Raw genomic sequence first — 25,366 nt, 5'->3', positions numbered from 1 at the left:
AGGTGTACGGCCAACGTATTCTTTCCGTGGATTTCGGCTTGAGACGAAATTTTTTCCTGGCCATTTTACATCGCCAATGTGTCAACTCCTATACTGGGTGCGGACTTCCTTCATTATTTCGACTTAGTACCGGACCTTCGCAACAAGTTCCTACGTGACTTGAAAATGAAATTGAAACGTCCCGGACGTGTCTCAAACGCAACGTGCATTCATTCTGTGAAAACGATTACCGGTGACTCAGTGTATCACAAGCTGATTTCTGAATTCCCGGAGATCACTAAACTTCCTAATGCAAATGCACCAGTTACGCACAACACCATCCATCATATATCCACAAAAGGACCGCCTGTGGTGGCGAAACCTCGTAGGTTAGCTCCAGACAGATTAAAAATAGCGAAATCGGAATTTCACAACATGCTGCAACTGGGGCATTTGAGACCTTGGAGGAGTAATTACGCCTCGCCACTTCATATGGTACCAAAAAAGGGTACCTTGGAATTTCGACCGGTCGGAGATTTCCGTGCTTTAAATGCACAAACATTAAAAGACAAATACCCCATTCCTTGCATTGCTGATTTCACTGCTAAACTGCATGGTACTAAAATTTTCAGCCATGTGGATCTCATAAAAGCTTACCATCAGATCCCAATAAATCCTGATGACATCCACAAAACAGCAATATGCACACCTTTCGGATTGTTTGAGAGCACCAGGATGCAATTCGGATTGTGCAATGCTTCTGCAACCTTCCAGCGATTCATAAATGAAGTGACCAGAGGACTTCCTGGAGTTTACGCATTCGTCGACGACATCCTGATTGCATCAAAAGATCCTGATGAACACATCCATCATCTCAAGACTATCTTCAATAGACTTCAAGAATATGGACTCTGCGTCAACGTCTCCAAGTGCAACTTCGGTAAAGAAACCATCGACTTCCTTGGATTCCGGCTATCTACAAGCGGCATCGAACCTCTGACAGATCGAGTTCAGTGTATCTTGGATTATCCACAGCCAACGACCTTGACACAACTTCGAAGATTTCTCGGTATGTACAATTTTTATCGACGTTTCATTCTGAAAGCGGCCGATTTGTTACATCCGTTAATAAAATTTCTTGAAGGTCATAGAAATAAAAAATCACCTCGTTCTGCTCGTGGAAAACGACCAACTCGCGTGGACCGATGAAGCAACAAAGTCGTTCACTTTGGCCAAAGATGCCATGGCAAATGCCTCACTACTGAGACATCCACTTCCTGGAGCTAAATTAAGTGTTTGGGTAGATGCTTCAGATGTCGCAGTGGGTGGTGCTCTCATGCAATTAGCCGACAAATGGGAACCCATCGCATTTTTCTCTATGAAATTGTCCAAAAGTCAAAACAAGTGGTCCGCATACGACCGAGAACTGTTTGCAATTTATTCATCTATAAAAAAATTCAAGCACATGCTCGAAGGCAGGGAGTTCATTATCTACACAGATCAGAGGCCCCTAATTTATGCCTTCAAGCAGAATACAAACAAATGTTCGCCGTGACAGCTTCGTCATTTGGACTTGATATCCCAGTATTCAACCGATATCCGTCACGTCCAAGGCTCTCAAAATTACGTCGCAGATGCACCGTCAAGAATCGAAATCGATGCAATAACTGGTTCTAAGGACATAAATTTCAAAGAATTTGGGGAATTTCAATCAAGTGACCCGGAACTGAAAGAAATTTTGAAGGGTAACAACACATCTCTACAGCTGGAACTGAAGCCATGTCATCTAACAGATGGTGAATTATGGTGTGACATTTCAACTGGCTCACCCAGACCTTTCTTTCCTGACTCGTATCGAAAGCTGATTTTTGACCACCTTCACAATCTATCGCATCCCGGAATCGCTGTAACAAAAAACCTCATTTGCTCACGATATGTGTGGCCAAACATGAACAAAAATATCACAGCTTGGGTACGCTGTTGCCAATCATGCCAGCGATCGAAAATCCAGAGGCACACAAAAGCACCTCTGAACACCTTCGCACTTCCCGACGCTCATTTTTCACTTGTGTACATTGACATTATAGGCCCTTATCCACCATCAAACGGGAACATCTACTGTCTTACCATGATAGACAGATTTGCAAGATAGCCCGAAGTAACACCGATACCGGACATACGCGCCGAAACCATTTGCAAAGCATTCTTTGATTCATGGATCAGTCGTTTTGGTTGTCCCTCTACAGTGACCACAGATCTTGGAACACAATTTGAATCTCATCTCTTCCAGCAGCTCGCAGCACTACTAGGAACAGATCGCATACGAACCACTGCATATCATCCAATTGCCAATGGTCTGGGCGAGCGATTTCATCGCACCCTAAACAGTGCCATCATTGCTCACGACCAAATGGTCAGAATCGCTTCCGATAGTCCTCCTAGGTCTACGATCCGCTTTCAAGGAGGATCTTCAAGCTACCTGTGCCGAACTGGTGTATGGAACCACTATTACATTGCCATCTGACCTACTTTCAGATGAGGTGTCCAAATCTACACCAGACGCTACCTATGCATCAATGCTGTCTTCGCTCATGAGGAGTTTATCACCCATTTCTCCATCTCATAAGAATACTTTCAAGATTTATGTTCATCCTTCCTTAAAATCTTGTTCTAATGTGTTCTTATGCGTAGATAAAGTTCGACCTGCATTAAGCGCACCCTACACTGGACCATATCCTGTAGTGCAAAGGACCAACAAAGTTTTTGTAATCAAAGTAAATGGTAAATCTATCTCAGTGTCTATTGACAGAGTCAAACCTGCATTCCCCATGGATGACAGAGAACCACCTGCAGTCACCGAACTACCAAATGAGATCAGTTCTAAACAGGACTCCAAAAGTCCAGTGTCAACGACAGAAAAAACAGTAACAACTCGTTATGGACGAAGAGTCCATTTTCCAGAACGATTTGTTTCGTATTTTTGATTGCATATGTTTTTACACCCATTTGTATTCTTGTGTTATGCCTTTACATTTTTGCATATGTGTATATATTATTTTTGCATTTCTCGCATAAGTGTTAATTTACATTATTTTTTTTTCAAATCATTGCAAATATGTTATTATCGTATACATTCGTATTTTTCTTTCGTCTTTGCAAAATATTGAATTCTCAGCTGTCGCAAATATTTATACACACATGCACATTGCTTATTATTTGTTATAATTTTGTATCATCAATATGTGAATGTCAATCTTGTATTTCCTACATTAGCGTTCGCTCGCTCACTGGGGGGATAGTCTGTGGCGTCGCCGCCGTCACGTGTGGGAAAAGAAAGCCACTTCCTCAGAGCGAGGATTGATGTACGCGCTCAAAGCGCCATCAGGTGATTATTCTAGTTATTGTGCAGTTCGTTTCTCGTCCTGTATATAGTATGTTGTGTAAAATAAAGTCTGTCCCTTGTGTAAGATATAAATGCATGTCTCTGTCTTGTAACTACACGCAACCGATGCCTCCCGATATATTCATAATAATAACTTCAATAATAACATTCTGTTCCCATTCTTCTAATCACCATCACCGAATAAATATTACCCCAACTACTTGAGTTGTCTGAGCAATAATTTCATGCTCAGCTCTCTTTTCATACTCCATAATTTTCGAACTCCGGATAATCCACCCTCGGATACTGCTGTACTTTGGATTTCGATAACAATTCTTGTTCCAAACAATGTTTGTCATAAAAGCTTTTGGCCTTAAGAATATCTATATAGGCCTTTAACGTACTCGCGAAATGCCCCCAAAATTAGAGAAACTGTTAATGAGCTATAGTACTTACCAAGAGATACTGTCTGATACAAGTTGAGCCTTGATGAAGGATACAACGACCGGCCTAAGCATAGATGGCGGCAGCCCCGTTTCCAGAAATTTCGTTTGGAGGGGGACCAAAGTGATAGAACAATATATGGATAGGCCATCTTTTCCCATCTATTTCAGACATTTTTCTCCTTTTCTCCCATTTCGGGAAAGGGACCCCCCCCCCCTTCCCCTCCAAGTCCTTGGAGGATGGTATCTATGACTAAATTTCAAGAAAATTCTCTCCTTTCCCCTCCTCAGGGAAACATTTCCAATACATCTGGCTGCCCACCCATTCGTGTGCGTGTTTGTGTTCTTCACACAAATTGGCGCATGACTATTTTTTTTTCGGAATTAGCCTATATATATATGTGTGTGTGTTTGTGTATACTCCGCCTTGCTCCGGGCAACACCTTCTGGAGCAATCTTTTCCTTTAGAAGGTATTGCTCCGGGGCAGTTGTAGAGACGTCATGCTACTGCAGTACAGGCTACTTCAATAATCAAAGCACCGCTGAAAGGACGCCGTAAATGACCTCCCCAGGGGGGGGGGTATACTGTACACACAATGAGGAAGGAGATCGTACAGGAAGCGATATATAAAAAAGAAAGGAGAAAACTGTTCAACAGAATCGCCGAACCCCCCCCCCCCCCCACCTTCACTTGTTAAATGGTGGGTGGTGGGAACTGGTCGACGATATCTGGCCACAGCCATAGTATAGAGCATTCAAGAGGATTTATTATTCATTGATGACATTTTCTTCTCCTGTCGCAGTCGATCTACAATCAGCAAAGAAAAAAATTCGGTATTTTTTGTGATGGACCTTTTCTGATCCCCTAAGCATGTGCTTTGTTTTTCTCACAATGGTTAAATCCTGCCTGTTGCGACCCAACGGCTTTTCTTTGATCACTCCGCACCATAGCCGTTGTCCAAGCGTTTTGCCTTGTTCTATCTACCTGGGAGAGCTGGTTGTCTGGAATAAACTACTATATGTTCATACAGGTCCGTAACTAGGCTGAGGCAATCGAGGCATTGCCCTGGGGCCCCGAGAAGGCACGCTACGACCCTGCGTTCATAGAAGAAAAAGGTCACGCTAAGCATAGAAAGATAATCTATCAATATATAATTTTTAAAAAAAATTAATTTTCAATTTAAAATCTTATATAAGGATGATAGCGAGAAAGGCTTGACAAAGTACAATAAAGACCTCGTTTAACATCAACACTAATTCACGTCATCAAGCATACATTACACCAGGGGTTCTCAATAAGGAGAACCCCTGGTGCTCCGTGGCGACTCGAGGAAAATAATATAAATCAGTGAATTTGATAGATAAATAAATATAAAAGAGGCCCACAGGTTCTCTCTGCCATAAAAATTTTGTACAAAAAAGGGCTGCTCGAGTCAAACAGGGCTCCGCCATAAAAATTATATACTGGATAGGGCTCCATGAGTCAAAAAAGGTTGAGAAACGCTGCATTACACTATAAACATGCCCTTCACCACTCGGAGGACCGGAACGATTCCTCTCTATTATTTTTTTCATACAAAAAATTCACTATAGAGTGGTCCGTGAGCTATGGCCCACCAAAGAACCCAGCCTGAGACCCTGCTGCAGTATTGGGGGTGCCTATTATCATCCTTTTTTTTAGTGCCTGCCAGCATAAGTGAATCAGGATTACTCATTATCAAGTTATCACCCCTTATGGTCATTTTTATGTGATTCCCTAGTGGCGTTATACCGAGGACTTACTATTTATGATTTGTTGAATTCTAAATAGATACGTTTTGCTTCACTTATGTATACCCATATTGTGCATGCATTTCACTGTTTATGAAGGGGTGGCCACTTAGGTAATTGAAGGTATTTAGGTAATTTTTACTTTTTCAGTTGAAGAAATTATTTTTAATTTGTGAGCGATATTTTTCTTATGAATGAGTCTTGTAACCAACTTATAGCCCCCGCACCAGCTTTTAATTGAATTTTAGTTTCGTTTCTCATCTTCGAAACACTCAACCAGATTTGAAGAAAACTTGAAGGGGGGGGGCGTAACTATGATCTTTGCAGCCTGGGGCAAACATTATTTCGTCGCCCCCACAACTTCAAATTCGATAACTTTATAAAGGTCCTGCCCGAGGGGCTCTTGAACCTTTGAAAATTGTTTTTGTTTTTTTTATTTCACACATGTTTTGTAAATCAATATTATAATTAACTCGTTTTTATTTTATTCCCCCCCCCCCCCCCCAAGTCAAATTTTGTTGCAACGAAGCTAGAAAAATGTTTTGGTATCGGCTGTTCGGTTCTCTGTTGTGAATGGACATTTAGAATGTACTGTTTTTCCCCCAATATTTTTCAAGAAAACATTGAGAGGATGGGGGGGGGGGGGGTCGAAAGTTGTTGGTTTTCCCGTATATATATACGGGACTCAAGCGCGTATGAAGGAGAAGGAAGGTGGTGCATTGCATTGCTTTTTCAGAAATTATAGTTCGGCGCACTCAGTCCCCTTACAAAATTTCTTGCGGAGAGTTAAATGGCGTCAGCCCCTAGGTTCCGGGGCCTATCCTGTACAGAGTGTAATTTTTTATTATCTTGGTTTCAATATTATTTACCTTCCGATTCTCACCACCACCACACATAGCCACTGGAACCTATGGGATGAGAACATTTGAACCCCCCCCCCCCAACCACAATAAATTTTGTAAGGAGGGCTGAGCCCCCATAATAATTTCCGAAAAAACAATGCAATGCACCTTCTCTCTCCTGCGTACTCGCCGAGTCCTGCATATACTGCTTTGGCGTCAATAGCCATCGCTATCAGATGAAGCGGGAGAGTTCCATTTTCCTGCCCAATATAATAAAATAAAAAGGGAAAAGGGGACTTAAGCCATTTAAATTGTACAAAACATGCTCTTTCGCCTTCATCAACACTCCTTAATTTTATGGCCACTTACTTAAAGGGCCCCTTCAAAGTTTGCGTAATAGCCGCTCCGTATTCTTTTCTCTCTCTCTCTCCCCTATATACTGAAGCCTATTGACCATTGTATTGCCACCTGCAGGCAATCGACTTTATTTCTGAATTTATTGCTTCCTCTCTACTTTTCTTTTCCTTCTTTTTTGTACACCCCCCCCCCCCCACAGAAAACGTCTTCCTCCCATATGCTTCGAAAGATCATAGGGGGTGAACCTTGACCAATGATGTCAATATTAATACTAATTTGTACCTACGTAATACTCATCACCCAATGGAAGGGTCTTTCTTTGAAGCCGGACTACCAATTAGAAATAGGGGGTTGGTACCCCTCAAAACTTTACTTTTTGGAATCTTTGAAAAATTAAATTAGATTGATTAGTGCAAGCTAGAAATCAAGTTGAAAAAATGTAGTTAGATTTTTGTTTTTACACATTGCAACGATTAGCATCAGGAGTGGCGATCATCCGTAATGAAAGGGATGGAGGAAAGGTAGGAAAGAAATTCTTACCACATTTTAGTAAATTATAAACGTTTAGTTAAAACCTGAATTAGGAGGAATTAACAGGGGGCAGATGGCGAAATTAGGCATAAAGAGTGATTAAAAGAGTTATTCCAACATCAAGTTAAAATTATTATAATTGAACATATAGTATTTTGTCTATGTATTATGCAGAATTTGATATCGTGGAAATGGATTTTTTAAATTTACTTTTATTTTGTGTAAATATAACTCGTTCTTTTCATATGATCATTTGATTAAATGTTAAATGCTATTGAAATTTAACTGATTCTTTCTTTTCATGAGTCATCGTTTTATTCTAAATGTATATTGGACCACTAGGAGCCTGGGTTAATCTAGATAATTACATATATACAAGATATACAGAAGACGAGTGCTCTCGTCCGGCAATCGAGGGACCCGGGTTCGACTCCCGGTAGAGGCAGAGATGAGTTTTTTCCTTTCTTAAAAAATTAACATCTCAAATAATAAATATCTTCACAACATCCAGTCTTCTGTATATCTTGTATTAACAAGTGGAGAGCGACATTCATGTCATATAATTACATATATATATATATTCTTCCAGTGGTTCGATATAACAATACGGAAACAACCGGCATCTTTCATCTCCCAATGTTCTTTGTTCTGTGCCTTTTCCACCACACATCTTTGGGCTTCCTTTCATGTTGGCATCATGAGCCCTCCCCCCTTCCCTTGGTCACAGTGAACAAAAGAAAAGACACTTTCGAGTTTTTCCAGGCAAACAAGATTTGACCCCCTCCCCACTCAAAGAAAGTTCTTTGAGTCAGTCGTGCCTTTGGCAGTAAAAGCACGACTGACTAGACATCCATTGTTTAGTGGGCTATGGTAAAAGGGGGAGTGAAACTGGGGGAACTGAGCGGCAAGAAAGAAATGAGAGATAATTATTTTGGCATGAGCAAGAAAGCCAAAGACCATCGGGAGTATTTAAAAGAAATAAAATTTTGAGCAGATTGTTTCCATTATCTAATTCATAATTAGGACAATTTTTGGTAAAATTTTTTTTTTGGCCATAGCAAAATGAGGAAACCATTCACACGAATTTTTAGGGGGGGGGGGGGGCGAGCTGGCTCTTCAAAAATATTGGGAGGGCTCGAGCCCATGGGCCGGATACAAGTTTACGCCTATGCATGCAACGGAATGCTGAAGGTAAGAATATGTGTATAGAGTTGTAAAAATTTGAAAACCATTAAGCTTCAATTTATTTGTTATTTTTTGTGTTATGAACTGCTTATGCTCGACAACATTAATTTGTAGACTGAAATGATTTTTTGAGGATATGAATACAACCGAGAGAAATATATCAAGAATTTCTTAAAAATATCTGAAACAAAGCCCTACAAAATAACACCATAATTTCAAAAAAGTGCAGCGAAACCTCAATATAACGATATTCAGCGTACCAAGAAAAAATATCGTTGTAGAGAGATTATCGTTATATCGGGAGGCAGCAGTTTAACATTAGAATATAGACATTTCCAAACAAGATTTGAAGATACAGTAATTTCTAATATTCTATATCGTGCTACTGGGGAATAGACCAATATCATAACATGGGAAAAATTTTTTGCACATTCTGAAGCTGAGGTTCAACCAGATGTCTTTTTTTCCCTGTAAGAAAATTATCAGAGTGCAAGACCATGTATGAGGGTAAAAGGTGTTCTCTCCTCATCCCCTTTCTTAAAAAACATTTTTGTGAGTTCCGTAATGTCGCAATCGATCTGTAGTTTGCTGTGATCCATTCACATGGGCCTTCTTATATTGAAGGTATGAAGAAAAAAATCCCTTTCCTTCAGTTCTTGATCAGGTTCAATTTTCTTTTTCTCAGAGACTTTCTCAAGGGATCTCTGAAAAATACTGTACATTTAAAAAAGCTATCGTGGTTCTTGATATAGTTTAAACAATTTCATTCCAATGTCTTTCAATGGCTGAATAACAAAAATTCATAATTTTAGCTTTGGGGGAGGGGAAGGGGTAAAATCCAGTTTTGGGGTAAAAAAATAGAATAATTCAACATTTTGCAACCACAAATATGTGTGAAGGAATGTTATTTTAACTCAGTGTAATCATACAGTTTATGATGATTATCTGTCATCATATTATCCCTTTCGGTTGAATGGGGGATGTATAGTCACTGTACTTGCAAACAGGACTTATTTTTGATAAACTTATCATTTGGTTATTGTTATCAGAAATCCTTAGTCCCAATATGTGATCACATTAAGTGACATGGACTATATTTCATAACCGGTTCCCTTATTATTTATTTTATTTACCAATGATTATTACTGTTTCTAATTTATTATTAAGTTATTTTGTACATATTTCTGTTTTTTTCTATAATATAAATTAGATAAATGTAAAAAAAAAAATTGGGATAAATTACTCAAATTCACAAAAACATTTATAATCAAGTTGTTTTTTTGTTTTTCTAGGCATTATGGAAATGTATTACCTATGAGAGTAGAAAAAATTAAGAAAAAAGCAAATGAACATTTTGATAGACAAGAGTATACAATTGCAATTAGCTTATACAACAAGGGAATTATGCTGTGTCCCAGTGGAGCATATTTATATGGTAACAGAGCTGCTGCATATATGAAACGAGGATGGTGAGTATATGTCATGGCTAACATCTCAAGTCTACCTATTTTGTAATGAAAATTTTTTCATCATGATGCATCACCAACGTCATCGATATAATGATGTATCGATATATGCAGAGCTCCGTCAAAAATAAATCATAAAGAGTTGGACAAGGGGGAGAGTACCCCGTAAGACAATAAAATCAGAGCCTTATGGGGAAAAAAAGTAAAAAATGGAGTGTTTTTTTACAAATTTTTTTAATTATAACTTTTTTTCATAGTACTAATTCACTATTCTGTAACATTGACTCCAACCAAAGCAAAGTGATGGAAATGACTCTGTAACAAAAACAGTTTTGGGCCAAAACAGCGTACTAGCAACCACAGATAATACTGGGGAACATTTTTCTTATTCTCTGTTGCATGAGATTTTTCAACTGATCTAAGTTATTTTCTTATTGCTGATTTCAAATCTGAAATCAATTTCTCTCTGCAAGCTCTAGTTTTTATGCAATTTGATATTATACAAAATGTGAAATTAAGTCCTTAGACACCATTTATCTTTCAAACCATTGGTTATAGAAGCACACTTTTAACTAGAAAAAGTATCCAAATAACATATCCATCTCAGATATGTCATGTATTTCACTACAGCTGTATACATATCGAGATACAAAGTATAATTTTCTAAACGGTCCCCTGTCCTCTAACCTCCAATTAGAAAGATGTTGTCTGGTCTCTTCTGATCCCAACAAAAATTTTCATGTTTCTAAGTGCAATATTAACTGAGATACTCAAAAATGGAGGAAATTTGGAGAAAAAACAGCTCTAAATGCGGAAAAACCGTTTTACTAGCATTTAAAGCTTTTTTTTTCCCCCCTGAATTTCCTCCGTTTTTCAAATTCGAATATCTCAGTGAATATTGCACTTGGAAATGTGGAATTTTTTGTTCTGGAGAGAGAGGGCAACATCTTTCTAATTAGAAGTTAGAAGACAGGGGGACTGTATATATTACCGGCAAAGTATGAAATACAATGCCTGGTCATTTCAGGCAAAGTATGAAATACCGGTTTTATTCTATACTTTGCCTAGGCATTCTATAGAATGCCTAAAAACAATCGGGCAAAGTGTGAAATTCTTCATCTGAAAAACAAACATTGACCTAATTTTCATTATATAAGCAGCCGGATGTCAAATGCGCCAAATAAAATAAGAGATTCTTGTTGAATTATAAATTTTAATAGATTTCTGATAAATGTGACTTTTTTTTTTTTCTGATAAATGTGACAGTTTTTTTTTTCCTTCAAAAAAATTTCCTTTTCGCTGTCGGGAGAAAGGGTCTCTTGAGACGCACTATAAAATATTGCAATTTCGTCAAATTAAAATTCACAGAATTTTCATCATTTTTTTCCGGAAACGTTTCCCTTTGGTTCTCATGAAAAGAGATTTGTTGAGGGGTGGTATAAAATATTACAATTTTGCCAATTTTGCAAATTGACATTTCACTGAATTTTCGTCATTTTTTTCCCCTTTAGCTCTGGTGAAACGGGATCTCTTAAGGGATGATGTAAAATATTAGATTTTCGTCAAATTAAAATTTTACAGAATTTCCATCATTTTTTTCTGGAAACGCATTGGCCAGCGACGACTTTCAGTCTTGGTTATGTATAATCGCAGTATTTGATCCACGATGTCGACTCCATACTTAGTTTCATTATTTGTAGGCAACTGTTTCTCTGGTCTTTTTTATGTTTTCAGCTTCTGTACATTTCTGTATATGTCGCATCATTTTATCCTCTGAAAATAAGGTGTCAGGAACTCAGAACACTTTCATTTATGGTTTTTTGACGCATAAAATATGGGGCCTTGATTTTTCTCTCAGTATATTTTGCGATCTTTGACGCACAGAGTTTTAATATTATATAATTATATCTTTAGTCTACGCCTCGACGTCCTAAAATTGAGGAAGATTCTATGATTTTCCATATGCTCCATCTGCTGCAGTTTCTTAGATCGTTTCTGTGGCTTCAACGAGGTATAACGAGTAATTTTTCTCACGATTATGATTCTTAATTCTCAATGGCTTTCTATTTACTACCAACTGAGGCACCAGTGGAGAAATAATTTTATTTTCATTTTTAAATCTTCATCAGAACCACTACTTTCTTCTCCACAGTTTGGCATAGGGTAGATCTATGTTCTTCTGCACTTTCATCATCACTGCTTTCAGAGTTTCTCTCACCTAATCTTTGCTTCTCCTGGAGTATTTCTTCTTCAGTAAATATACGTTTTCTTGTCATTTCTAAACTAACTGTTTGAAAAGATCACATACTCATATTTTCCACGTCCCAGAATAAACAATTTATTGGATAATATGGCAAGAATGCTTGACAAAAACCAAAAATGACACACCTGCTGACAACACTTGCAGATAAGAATGAGGGGAAAAGAAAGGTCACACGCAAGGTCAAATGCAAAAGAAGACTTTCAGAAGGATTATAACCTACGTAGAAATGAATTGTGATGATGATAGTAGTATTTACTAAGACGCCTTCATATAAAGGGGTATAAAGGGGTTCTAGTATTTACCGCATAATGTGCTAGGATATAAGGAAGGGTCACAATGACCCCCTTTCATCTTTCTAGGTGTTATCCGCTCGTATCTTCGTTGTTAAAAAAGATAACGAAATAACTTTGATATACAATAAGAACATGCTAATTCAGGAAAAGTTGAGAAATTTCAGGTGGTTCGGTTTATTCTTAGCAGAGATATGTAAGCTTAAACAGTGTGCAGGGTCATAAAGACCCCCGTCTGTCTTTCTAGTGTTAATATTTCATCATTGATAAATGGAACTTGCAAATGCGGATTATGCAACATCATTTTGTCTTGAAGTAACCAAGATTTTTATCTACGCATTTATGAACAACAAATATAATGTATAAAGTGCGCGTTAACTCATATATTCGAGGGAAAATGACCCTGGTGTGTCGGTTACGCAAAACAAAGTGGTATACGTAGGTTTACCATATTTTATTGGTGGAAATCAGGGGCAGAGATACGGGTCTTTGCCCCCCCCCCCCCCCCCAGCATCAAAGGTGGAATCGACTGATCTAATGTATAAATGTATATATGAATTAACATCATCATCATCGTGCCCCCCAGACTTCCAAGTCTATCTCCGTCTATGGTGGAAATATGGGAAACATAGAGATCCTAAATAAAGAATTGCATATTACTAGGCCGACCATACTTGCTCGAGAAAAATATGTGAAATTGAGATTCGAAATACGAGACAATATCAATTATCGCTAAATGATGCCAAAAGTAAGCGAAATCGTTATCTCGTGCTAAAATCACAGAAAAGTCGCCAATCGTGAGAAATAAAGCGCCACTTCAAATTGCAATGTGCGGTGAATATTCTTGTTTGTAATCATAATGAGGCTTTTTGGATGACGGGATATTTCCCTCTCTCTCTTGAGGGACATACAAATCGTAGACAAGGTAACCAGCATGGCGACTTCTTGCTCAACTCATGAAAGACAAAAATCAAAATTAAAGAAACATAGTTTTTTTTTCTTCTTTTTGGTGGGTGCTAGATATTTCAAAAATTTTCTTGAAGCTCAAGTTATCGATTTGCCTGCTTTTGCTTTAAACAATGCTTGATTAAAGCTGCAGAATTTCTTCAGTGTAATTTATGGGCCCATAATTAATTTCAAAACATCCTAATCTATATGGATTAATGCAGTTGGATATTTTAAGATAATGCTGAGACATATATATATTAATTTTCATTTCCGTGCTTGAGAAGATACAAGTAAAAAGTTGAAATCAATGTTCTTACATGAATATCCAACTCAAAAGTTAGGTCCGGATAATTATTTAATTTTTTACTTTCTGGGCTTCATATTTCTAAGCGAACTCAATATTTCAAAAATCGAGAATTTAGTTCAATTTTAAAATTATTGATGAGGCGGAAAGCCCTACTAAATTTCCACATTTCTAAGGTAAATTCGACAATTTTAACATTGATTTCTATGGGGGAACATCCTGTGCTTGTCCCTCCAAGTGATACTGATGATGATTATGACGTCTATTTCAAAAGTCTCATCATCGTGATGTAATTTCTAACTTGGAAAGATAATTTTAATCATTAATTTGAAGAATAAAAAGTCAAGTTGGCTTGGTTGAAAGTACTTGAAAACCCGGGACATTTTTACATAAAAGTCGAGACAGCCAAAAAAACAGAAAAAACCTGTCAGGCAAAGAATTTCATACTCTGCCTGAAACGACCGGGCATTGTATAGAATGCTTGGATTTCATACTTTGCCAGTTATACACACACAATCGAAATTTGTATCTCAATACATATTTGGCCCCTAGTAAAATAAATGACATATCCAAGATGGACATGTTATTTGGATAAATGTTCTTATTGAAAGTATGCTTCTATAGCCAATGGTTCAGAAGATAAAAGATGTCTTGACTTTATACGCTGTATAGTGATTTATGCCCAAAAGTCCCTGGCTATCGACTAACAACTTACACTAGCTTAGTTGTTGCAGATTAGTTGTATATAATTGGATCATTTGTATCCACCTGAAAATGGTAAACATCCTACTTGGCCAACAGAAAGGATTCACAAAATTTCCATGTGTTTGCATGTAGGGCAGCTGAGCTCAAGACAGACAGGGGACCCAGAGGGAGTAGCCTGTCCGTAAAACTCTGGAAGCATGCATGCCAAACATTGTGAGTGATCCAATGTTGATGGTGTTGGTGGTGTTGATGGTCTTTCTAGAAAATCAAAGCAGGTGTGTTCGATGGACCTCAAATTCATGCCCTTGTGCGTGATCCTGAATTTGTCATGGCGATGAATGAAATACAGGAAAGAGAATTAAGCATGGCTGTCTTTTAAGGAAGTTATACAAAATTTTCTTGGTAACAGAAAGGCAGATAACTATGAGATTCTGGTTACTAGAATGCTGTTGGCTTTTCTTCGAGCTGGGGTGCAACATGAGTGTAAAGCTTCATTTACTGTTTAATCCTATTGATCAATTTCCCCAAGAATTTCGGGGCTGTAAGTGATGAATGGGGAGAGCACTTTCATCCAGATTTCAAGACAATGGAAGAGTGCTACCAAGGCCACTGGGACAAAAATAAGATGGGGACTGCTGGAGCAAGGGCGTAGCGAGGGGAGGGGACTTGGGGGTCTGGTCCCCCCCCCCCCCGAAATGTGAGAAAATGGCCGAAAAAAGGGAAAAAGATGGCCAAATCCATTGTTCTGTCACTTTGGTCCCCCCCCCCCGAAATGAAAGTGGCCCCCCCCCCCCCCGAACGAAATTTCTGGCTACGCCCCTGTGCTGGAGCATCAAACAGAATTTCCCTCATGAAGTCCAGAAACTCAAGAATTATAAGTGCAAATTCTTGCCTGCAAAGTGCCAGAAAAAATAAATTCAGTAAAAACCTAAAAATGTTATTTTGAAAAAAAATCTAGAGCTTCCAGGAAAAAACTAAGTTCAGATTTGAAATCAGGGGCTGTATTACCTGCTCATGCTTATTCTCATCCGATCCGAATTATAAGTATCGGTTCATAAGCATGACGTTAAGAATAATCCGAAAAACGATAACAAGGAATTATTCGTAGGCTCACTCCTTAACGTCACGTGACGTGAAAGAGGGAAAATCAAAGATATCGCTTTCTACACAGGGAAAAGCGATTTTTCCCTTTGGCCGATCGACCACTGACCAATCAAAATTAAGCTTGGGGTATACAACTACTACTATACATTTACTGAATTTTTTGTTCAACGACGGTGGCAACGCAATTGTTTTAATGCACGTGCAGAACATTTGTTGTTGTTTTTTTTTCACATTCTTTAACGTTAAAAATGAAAGGTGTTTGCAGGGCTATCGGCTAGATACTTATTTTTATTTCTTTAAATGGGGAGGATGGAAGATAAGAGTTATTTCTATAATTAAAATATATTTTTCAGCGTGTAAATATTATTCAGAAAGATATTTCAGCATTCTAATTAATTTATTGAAGTTCTGTTTAAGCCGTACTTCATAAGGAATTACCAAAATGGCATTGAAATAAAAATGTATTGTCCTCAATTGCCTATTTTGATGGACATGGGTGATTATTACTTTGCTTCATTTATTTTATATATATATATATATATATATATGTATATAATTTTAGGATAATATAATTATATCATCGAGAAATATGCCGTGAAAAAAAATCTCGAAAAATATAGCTGTAGAGGGAATTATCGTTATATCGAGTATCGTTGTAGCGAGGTTCCACTGTATACTACACTTGGATTTCTAATTGAATCCATCCAATCAATTGCAAAAAGCTGACGAAATTGCCTAGTTTTCTTTCAAGGAAAAACACCACTTAAATCATCGTAATAAATTTCCAAGTCCAAGAAATAAATTTTTCATTTTTCATCATCATCCGATGCTTCAGAAGTGGGTCTCCCCTATCCTTATCGTCATCCGAATATTCGGCGAAATACAATGCTTGTTTTCGGAGGGAGAATACCGCTAGTATGGAAATTTCCCTTTCATGCTTATATTGTTATAATCGGCGGGGATACGGATCGGATTCCCGATAAACATGAAGAGATAGTACAGCCCCTGCATACTCAAATTAGGTAAGATCACTGCTTGTAAAAATGCAATAAAAATTTTGTTCCTCAGTGTAATTAATTTTCTTTTTTTTCTCTCCCCACAATATACCTGTACATTATATAATATATATATATATATATATATATATATTTTTTTTTTTTTTTTGAGAAGTCTTCTAAAGTCCACTCTGTCAATTCTCTTCGACAATGCGTAACAAATTTTGCAGACATGTAAGTTTTTTAAGAATGACACTCCTTCAAAACCTTCCAGAAGTACAGAGCAAAATTTTTAAATTACAAGGGTAATGTAAATAAGTCAAGGTGAACCAGATGGTGTTACTGCATTGTCCATTCTTTCTTAACAAGATTTTTTACATTTTACTGTTCAATGCCACCATCATCATTTTCAAGAAATGAAGCATTTTCATTTTTATCTCTGCAGAGCTTTGCAGAAGTGGAAAATCTGCTACAATTGCTGCAAACTGCTACAATTTCAGATGTCTGCTACATTCTGCTACAAAAATGCAGAAATTCTTCAATTCGGCACCATCTTGCACCAAAAACAAAATTTTCCCTTAAGAAATTTTTAAGTTATGTCACAATAAAAGGTGACTTTTCCATGACATCATCTTTTCTCCCTGCAATTCTATTTCTTTGGGCTACATCCCAAAGCTCCTTATCTTTGATCTGTGATTGCCACATGTATTTTATTTTCCAGCATCTTTAACAGATTTTCAGTCTCTTGTTTTGTTTCCAAGTTTTCTATTATTCATTTTTTACTATTCCTTCTCTTGATATGCCATTTCCTTTTATGCCATTCACTGGCATGTTTAGTGTTCAATGGAAAATGGTTCCTAGTTGCACATTAATCAAAATTACTTTGTCTAGACCATGGTCTTGGTTGGTTTATTTGAAAGGTATTTGATGTAAGATTCCAGCAAAGCTTATTTAGACAGACAAGCAGAGGTAAAAAAAAATTCACAAAACTTTTCTGTGGGTATGGGGTAGAGACACTGATAATGAAAATAATAAGGTAACAAGCTAGCATCCCTCGCAGCTACAGTGACCATTTTTGTAACATCATTATCTTATTCTGCATACCAGGGGTAATTGTATTGGGATCTACAGTTTATAGCCTATTCTAAAACAGACACATTTCCAGAGGATGGCAATCGCCCCTTCCCAGATCTGAATATTATGAGAAACATTGGTCTGTAAAACGTGTGGTGAGGGCTTGTACCGTTCTTGGTAGTTGTCGGTCGTTATAAATGGCAAGTGCAACGTTATGATGGGCGAAAAATTTGGATTATTTAAAAAAAAACTAGTTATCGTGTAAGATATTCTCCTTCGAAACAAAAATTAAGATATTTTTTCGTTTATATCATTATGACAGAACCTGTTCCCGCTTAATACGATTCATTTTCGTGATCCCATCTTTCACTAATATTCATTGATATTTTCCCTATAAAGCGTTTTTCCGCTTAGAAAGATTTTTACGACAGTTTTTAAAAAGTGTTATGAGCAGGATCCACTTGTAACGTTTAATCCAGGTACTTATTTATTCGCACCTGAAAGATTTCAAATCATTGGATGGGGCCAAGGTCTATATTTTCCACCTTGTGAAGGAGGGCTCTTGAGCTAGGTTTTTTTTTTTGGGGGGGGGGGGGCTCTTTGCTTAGATTTTTCACAGTTTTAGGCCCCCACTATGGTGAATTTGTAGACTTAAGAAGTGTGTGAGCATGGGAGTAACTTAGATCTTACTGACAATCACAGGTGTACTTGCAGGAGTGGAGGGAGACCAATCGTGTTATTGCACAGGGTGGCGAATTCGAAGAAAGAGTAGTCAAGAAAATTGGGGAAAGCTAGCAAAATTCGTATAGTCCTCAAGCAGCAAAATCATGAATGCGCATCTGGCGCCCCTGTTAGTATCATTATCAGTGAATCCGCAAGCGAATACAGCTTCAATCTCTGGGAAAACTCCAGATATTCTACAAAAGTTGTAGAATTTATTTTCTTCACACCCACCTATTTTAAAACTTTAAAATTTTCACTTACCGAAACTGTTGAATAATCACTTGAAACTGCTAATTACTACATTTAATGAACATAAAAACACGGACGGTAATACAACATAAACAAGCGCTATTGCTATCTGGACATCGACTGACTGTCTTGTAAATACAAATATTCTTGTTAGAGATAAAGCCTGTGCTGCCATCTGTCAGTCACTTTTCCAGATAGTAATATTTACAACATTCCTTCCTCCCTCAAGAAAACAGTTAACCAACCGCTTTGAAGGATGTCTGACCCTTGAAGATCTTCGAACTGGTGCTGGCAGTTTCACCTTTGCACATCGGTTGTCTTCGTTCTTCTTCAACCCACTCTCTGCATCTGCATGCTCTGTAGCTGAAGGAACACAGAAGTCGTATCGACACTATCTTCCTTACTGCCTCCTTGTTTTGTGACATCTGGTGATGGCATGGCTTCACCACGGTGTAGCTGATCCGCGTGCCTGAAGAGAGAACCCGAAGGTGTTCCAAGGCGCACTATGGATCTACCCGTAGTACCAACAACAGTTCCTTTAATCCAACGTGGTCCTCTGCCGAAGTTCCTGGCCCACATCTCATCTCCAGGATGAAAAAGTTTTGCTGGACTAGGATCATCTGGAACTGGAATATAGCTTTCCTCTGGTCGAATCAAGTCCAAACGAGATCTCAACTGCCTTCCGTACATAGTCCTCGCCGGAGCAACACCTGAAGAAGCAAGAGGTGTTCTGCGTAAGTCGAAGAGTACTCTTTCCAACCTTTCTTTGAAAGAACCAAACTTATTCTTTGCTAACTCAGCCTTGACAGTTCTTTCCGCTCGTTCAGCCAATCCATTTGAGTTTGGATGGTAGGGGGCTGTTCGAATATGTACAATACCACGAACATGTAAAAACGAAGAAAATTCTTCACTAGTGAATGACGGCCCGTTGTCAGACACGATACTTTTTGGTAGCCCAAAACAAGAAAACAAGTTATGCAATATAGAAACAGTAGCAGCTGAAGAAGCTGAGGGCACAGTAATCGCTTCTACCCACTTCGAAGCTGCATCTATGACAAAAAGAAGTGTATGGCCTTCCACTGAACCAGCATGATCAATATGTATCCTGTCCCATGGAACCGTGGTTACTGGCCAAGGAACATCCTTGGCAGGAGGCATGGATGCATTTTCTTGACATGACACACATGAGCGAACAAGAGACTCTATGTCATTATCAATTCTCGGCCACTACACACTTGAACGTGACATAGCTTTGACCGCTGAAATTACTTGGTGGATACCATGAAGTTCATCCAAGATGAATTGCCTGAAGTGCAGAGGTATGAAAACTCTAGTTCCACACAATATCACACCTCGGTCTACGGAGAGTTCATGTCGGCTGAGCCAAAATGGATGTAACTCTTCTCTGACAGTCTTTGGCCAGCCATGCTGGATGTATTTATTGACTTCCACCAGAATAGGATTTTCATCTATTACAGCAGCAATTCGGTGAGAAGTTAACAGACTGTCATCAAACTGTCTCAATAGTAATATCACATCCGTTGGCACAGGTTCTTCATTACCCTTGATATCCAGAGGTAGACGGCTGAATGCATCTGCATGACCAAGTTGTGAACCTTTCTTGTACTGTATTTTGTATGAGTAGGCTGACAAAATGAGTGCCTAGCGTTGGATACGTGCAGCTACCACTGCAGGAACTGGCTTTGTTTCTGACAACAAACTGAGCAGGGGTAGATGATCTGTCACCAGTGTGAATTGTCGACCCAACAAATACTTTCCGAAGCTCATCACTCCGAAGACTAGAGCCAATGTTTCTCGCTCAATTTGACTATAGTTCTTTTCAGCCTTACACAAAGATCTAGAAGCAAAAACAATAGGCCTTTCTCCTTCTTTTGTCTGATGAGACAACACAGCACCCAGTCCATAAGGGCTAGCATCACATGCTAAGATAACTGGCTTCTCATCGAAGTGCACAAGAACAGATGAACTTTGTAAGACACCTTTAGCACTTTGGAAAGCCTTCTCCTCCAGGTTGGTCCACGTCCATGATTGCTGTCGCTGTAAGAGCTTGTAAAGCGGTGCTAACCTAGTTGCCATGTTTGGCAAGAACTTGGAGTAGTAGGTGATCAATCCAAGGAAGGATCTAAGCTCATTCACATCTTTAGGAGACGGAGCTTTCTCAATTGCCTCCATCTTAGATGTAACTGGATGCAAACCTTCTTTATCCACACGATGGCCTAAATACTCCACAGATGATTGGAGAAATTGACACTTTGCTGGATGTAACTTTGCTCCAGCGTCTTTCAATCTGGTCAGAACTTGATCTAGATGCAACAAATGTTCTGCCCTTGTAGTGCCCGTCACCAAAAGATCATCCAGGTAAACAGATGTTCCAGCCTGGTTTTGAAGTATTTTCTCCATTTCACGCTGAAAAATTGCAGCTGCCGAAGAAACGCTAAATGGCAACCTATTGTAGCGAAAGAGGCCTTGATGGGTATTGATTACAACTAGTTTTCTGGATTCCTCATCCAACTCCAGCTGGCAATAAGCATCTTGTAAATCCAGTTTTGAGAAACTTTCACCTCCCGACAATTCAGCAAATAAATCTTCAATATTTGGCAAGGGGTACTGTTCCAAGTCTGTGGCTGTATTTACTGTGATTTTGAAATCTCCACACAATCGGATTGAACCGTCCTTTTTCAACACCGGAACAACTGGAGCAGCCCACTCTGCTGACTTCACTGGTTCTATGATGCCGATTTGAACCAAACGATCCAGTTCTTTTTCCACTTTTTCTTTTAATGCGTATGGCACTGGTCTCGCTTTGAAAAACTTAGGAGAAACATCAGAACGTACCTTCAGGTGAACTTTCACTCCCTTGATATGACCCAGTCCAGGAGAAAACATGTCACTGTGTTTCCGCTGCAACATTTCCAATGTGCTAGGTACTGACTTAACTTGGTTTACACTTCCAGCTGGCTGTGCAAGAAAAGACGATAGACCTAAATGCCCGATCCAATTTCGACCTGCAAGGCTTACTGAACCGTCCTGTACCACTAGTAGAGGTAGCTTCACAATGTTCGAGTGATCCACGGAGACCTTCACTTGCATCACCCCCAACATCTTGATTGGATGTTTTGTAAATGACTCAGTCGAATTTCAGTTTTTTCTAGCTTCGGAAAAACGTTCTTGTACTTACGGTACACTGCCGCGGGAATGAATGAAAACGGTGCTCCCCAGTCGACGTCCATGTTGATTTCTTTCCCTTCGATATAGCAACACACCCGTAACGGTGGTGGAGCCTGTCCCACAGGATCGAGATGAAGCAAACTGCAATTTCCGATGACCTCAGTAGAAGAACACAGTCCCTCTCTCGATGACTCCGCTTGCAACTTGTTAACTTCCGACCAGTAGGATAGCGCCTATGGACGGCTCGACCACAAGTGGGCGTGTCCCAAAATCGTGTTGTTGGACGGAGGTAGTTTTGGAGGGGGGCGTATCATCATCTTCCTTGGCCACAAGTAGGATAGCGCCTATGGACGGCCTTGACCACAAGTGGGCGTGTCCCAAAATCGTGTTTTTGGACGGAGGTAGTTTTGGAGGGGGCCGTCACATCTTCCTTGGCCACAAGTAGGATAGCGCCTATGGACGGCCTTGACCACAAGTGGGCGTGTCCCAAAATCGTGTTGTTGGACGGAGGTAGTTTTGGAGGGGGCCGTGACATCTTCCTTGTCCCCAAGTAGGATAGCGCCTATGGACGGCCTTGACCACAAGTGTTGTTGGACGGAGGTAGTTTTGGAGGGGGGCGTGACATCATTTTCCTTGGCCACAAGTAGGATAGCGCCTATGGACGGCCTTGACCACAAGTGGGCGTGTCCCAAAATCGTGTTGTTGGACGGAGGTAGTTTTGTAGGGGGGCGTGACATGATTTTCCTTGGCCCCAAGTAGGATAGCGCCTATGGACGACCTTGACCACAAGTGGGCGTGTCCCAAAATCGTGTTGTCGGACGGAGGTAGTTTTGGAGGGGGGCGTATCATCATCTTCCTTGGCCACAAGTAGGATAGCGCCTATGGACGGCCTTGACCACAAGTGGGCGTGGCCGTGTTGTTGGATGAAGGTAGTTTTGGAGGGGGGCGTGACATCATCTTCCTTGGCCACAAGTAGGATAGCGCCTATGGACGGCCTTGACCACAAGTGGGCGTGTCCCAAAATCGTGTTGGACGGAGGTAGTTTTGGAGGGGGCCGTGACATCATTTTCCTTGGCCCCAAGTAGGATAGCGCCTATGAACGGCCTTGACCACAAGTGGGCGTGGCCGTGTTGTTGGACGGAGGTAGTTTTGGAGGGGGGCGTGACATCATTTTCCTGGGCCACAAGTAGGATAGCGCCTATGGACGGCCTTGACCACAAGTGGGCGTGTCCCAAAATCGTGTTGTTGGACGGAGGTAGTTTTGTAGGGGGGCGTGACATGATTTTCCTTGGCCCCAAGTAGGATAGCGCCTATGGACGACCTTGACCACAAGTGGGCGTGTCCCAAAATCGTGTTGTCGGACGGAGGTAGTTTTGGAGGGGGGCGTATCATCATCTTCCTTGGCCACAAGTAGGATAGCGCCTATGGACGGCCTTGACCACAAGTGGGCGTGGCCGTGTTGTTGGATGAAGGTAGTTTTGGAGGGGGGCGTGACATCATCTTCCTTGGCCACAAGTAGGATAGCGCCTATGGACGGCCTTGACCACAAGTGGGCGTGTCCCAAAATCGTGTTGGACGGAGGTAGTTTTGGAGGGGGCCGTGACATCATTTTCCTTGGCCCCAAGTAGGATAGCGCCTATGAACGGCCTTGACCACAAGTGGGCGTGGCCGTGTTGTTGGACGGAGGTAGTTTTGGAGGGGGGCGTGACATCATTTTCCTGGGCCACAAGTAGGATAGCGCCTATGGACGGCCTTGACCACAAGTGGGCGTGTCCCAAAATCGTGTTGTTGGACGGAGGTAGTTTTGTAGGGGGGCGTGACATGATTTTCCTTGGCCACAAGTAGGATAGCGCCTATGGACGGCCTTGACCACAAGTGGGCGTGGCCGTGTTGTTGGATGAAGGTAGTTTTGGAGGGGGGCGTGACATCATCTTCCTTGGCCACAAGTAGGATAGCGCCTATGGACGGCCTTGACCACAAGTGGGCGTGTCCCAAAATCGTGTTGGACGGAGGTAGTTTTGGAGGGGGCCGTGACATCATTTTCCTTGGCCCCAAGTAGGATAGCGCCTATGAACGGCCTTGACCACAAGTGGGCGTGGCCGTGTTGTTGGACGGAGGTAGTTTTGGAGGGGGGCGTGACATCATTTTCCTGGGCCACAAGTAGGATAGCGCCTATGGACGGCCTTGACCACAAGTGGGCGTGTCCCAAAATCGTGTTGTTGGACGGAGGTAGTTTTGGAGGTGGGCGTGACATCATTTTCCTTGGCCCCAAGTAGGATAGCGCCTATGAACGGCCTTGACCACAAGTGGGCGTGGCCGTGTTGTTGGACGGAGGTAGTTTTGGAGGGGGCCGTGACATCATCTTCCTTGGCCACAAGTAGGATAGCGCCTATGGACGGCCTTGACCACAAGTGGGCGTGGCGGTGTTGTTGGACGGAGGTAGTTTTGGAGGGGGGCGTGACATCATTTTCCTTGGCCTCAAGTAGGATAGCGCCCATATTGGTTCGACGATGTGTGTTTTTGGGTGTCACGTGACCTAGGTGGCGCTACATGTCGATGACATCATCTTTCAAGATGGCGTACTGATGATCGTGTTGTTCGACGATGGGTTTCACGTGACCCAGAGGGCGCTACTCATTCAATACCTCTCCCTACAGAACACTTGTTGTCACGTGACCACGTTACTGAACTTGCGATCACCTGACCCTTCTTGGATGGACTTGTGTCCGAGATTATTTTTTCTAGGTTACTGCCGAGGTGTCCGAGGTTCCGCAGGATGATTGTCCATGTCGCCACTAGATGGCAGCACTATTTTAATTGATTTTAATCATTTATTTTTTTCAAATGTAAAAGTGTTAGGTGGTCAAGCCCCGGGTTCGAACCTGGTACCTCATGATGACAATCCACAACGTTGACCACTGGACCACCCGACACTTACCAACACGTTCTTTAATTAGCTATAGTATCTATTTATGCAATATTGTTGACCCTATACAAGAAATTGTTATCGTTAACAAAAATAATGTTCCACGTTAGTTTGACATTGGGTTGATCGAAGTAAACATGTATCTGTTACCACGGTTACCCGACATGCTGGCTGGTCACGTGAGTAGTGTTGGGGCGGTTTGGCGTAATTTTTCGGCACGCTCACTAGTGATGGACCTTCCATCTGACCTTCAGGTGTTATCGCTCCTCCCCCCTCCTTCCTCTTCGTGGGGGGGATGATGATAATGCTGCTTTTCTTTTCCTTACGTTGATGACGCTAATTGATCATTAGTGTACAAATTATGCTGCTTCGCTCTGGGGTTATGCCCATTTCCGCCACTAGATGGCGCCACCGGAAATGTTTCCTATTTTCGTGCGTTTTTGACCGACTTCCTTTTTTTGCCGGATTTCGCACCTTTCGAGCCAGACTTCCTGTCGCCTGGAAAATGTCCGATATATTTTCTGGATCTCGCACCTTGCAAACCAGACTACCTGTCTGGGAGAAATGTCGGATATATTTTCAAAATTGCGGTAGGTCCTATTTATTTGGAAATAAAAAACTATTTTAGAGACCTTTCGAAC

General features: G+C 40.5%; 1 protein-coding gene across 4 annotated transcripts in view; it reads left to right on the top strand.

The window, feature by feature from the left end:
- LOC149069414 (WD and tetratricopeptide repeats protein 1-like) overlaps positions 1-25,366 on the top strand; it is a 530,664-nt gene that overhangs the window by 336,765 nt on the left and 168,533 nt on the right. For all 4 annotated transcript variants that reach the window (XR_016195038.1, XM_089249200.1, XM_089249199.1 and 1 more), the window contains one exon: positions 9,782-9,958. Coding sequence is in view for 3 of the 4 variants with exons in the window: in XM_089249200.1 (XP_089105326.1) it covers positions 9,782-9,958 (177 nt within the window). In the remaining variant the exon portion in view is untranslated. The remainder of the gene's footprint in view (positions 1-9,781; positions 9,959-25,366) is intronic.

Source organism: Pholcus phalangioides, unplaced genomic scaffold, assembly GCF_987345545.1.
Source record: "Pholcus phalangioides strain wild (caught in Gottingen) unplaced genomic scaffold, Ppha-v1.0 ptg000022l_1, whole genome shotgun sequence".
In the NCBI taxonomy this organism is placed as follows: domain Eukaryota; kingdom Metazoa; phylum Arthropoda; class Arachnida; order Araneae; family Pholcidae; genus Pholcus; species Pholcus phalangioides.
Note: the sequence above shows the minus strand (reverse complement) of the source record. Positions and strands in the feature narration are given on the sequence as shown.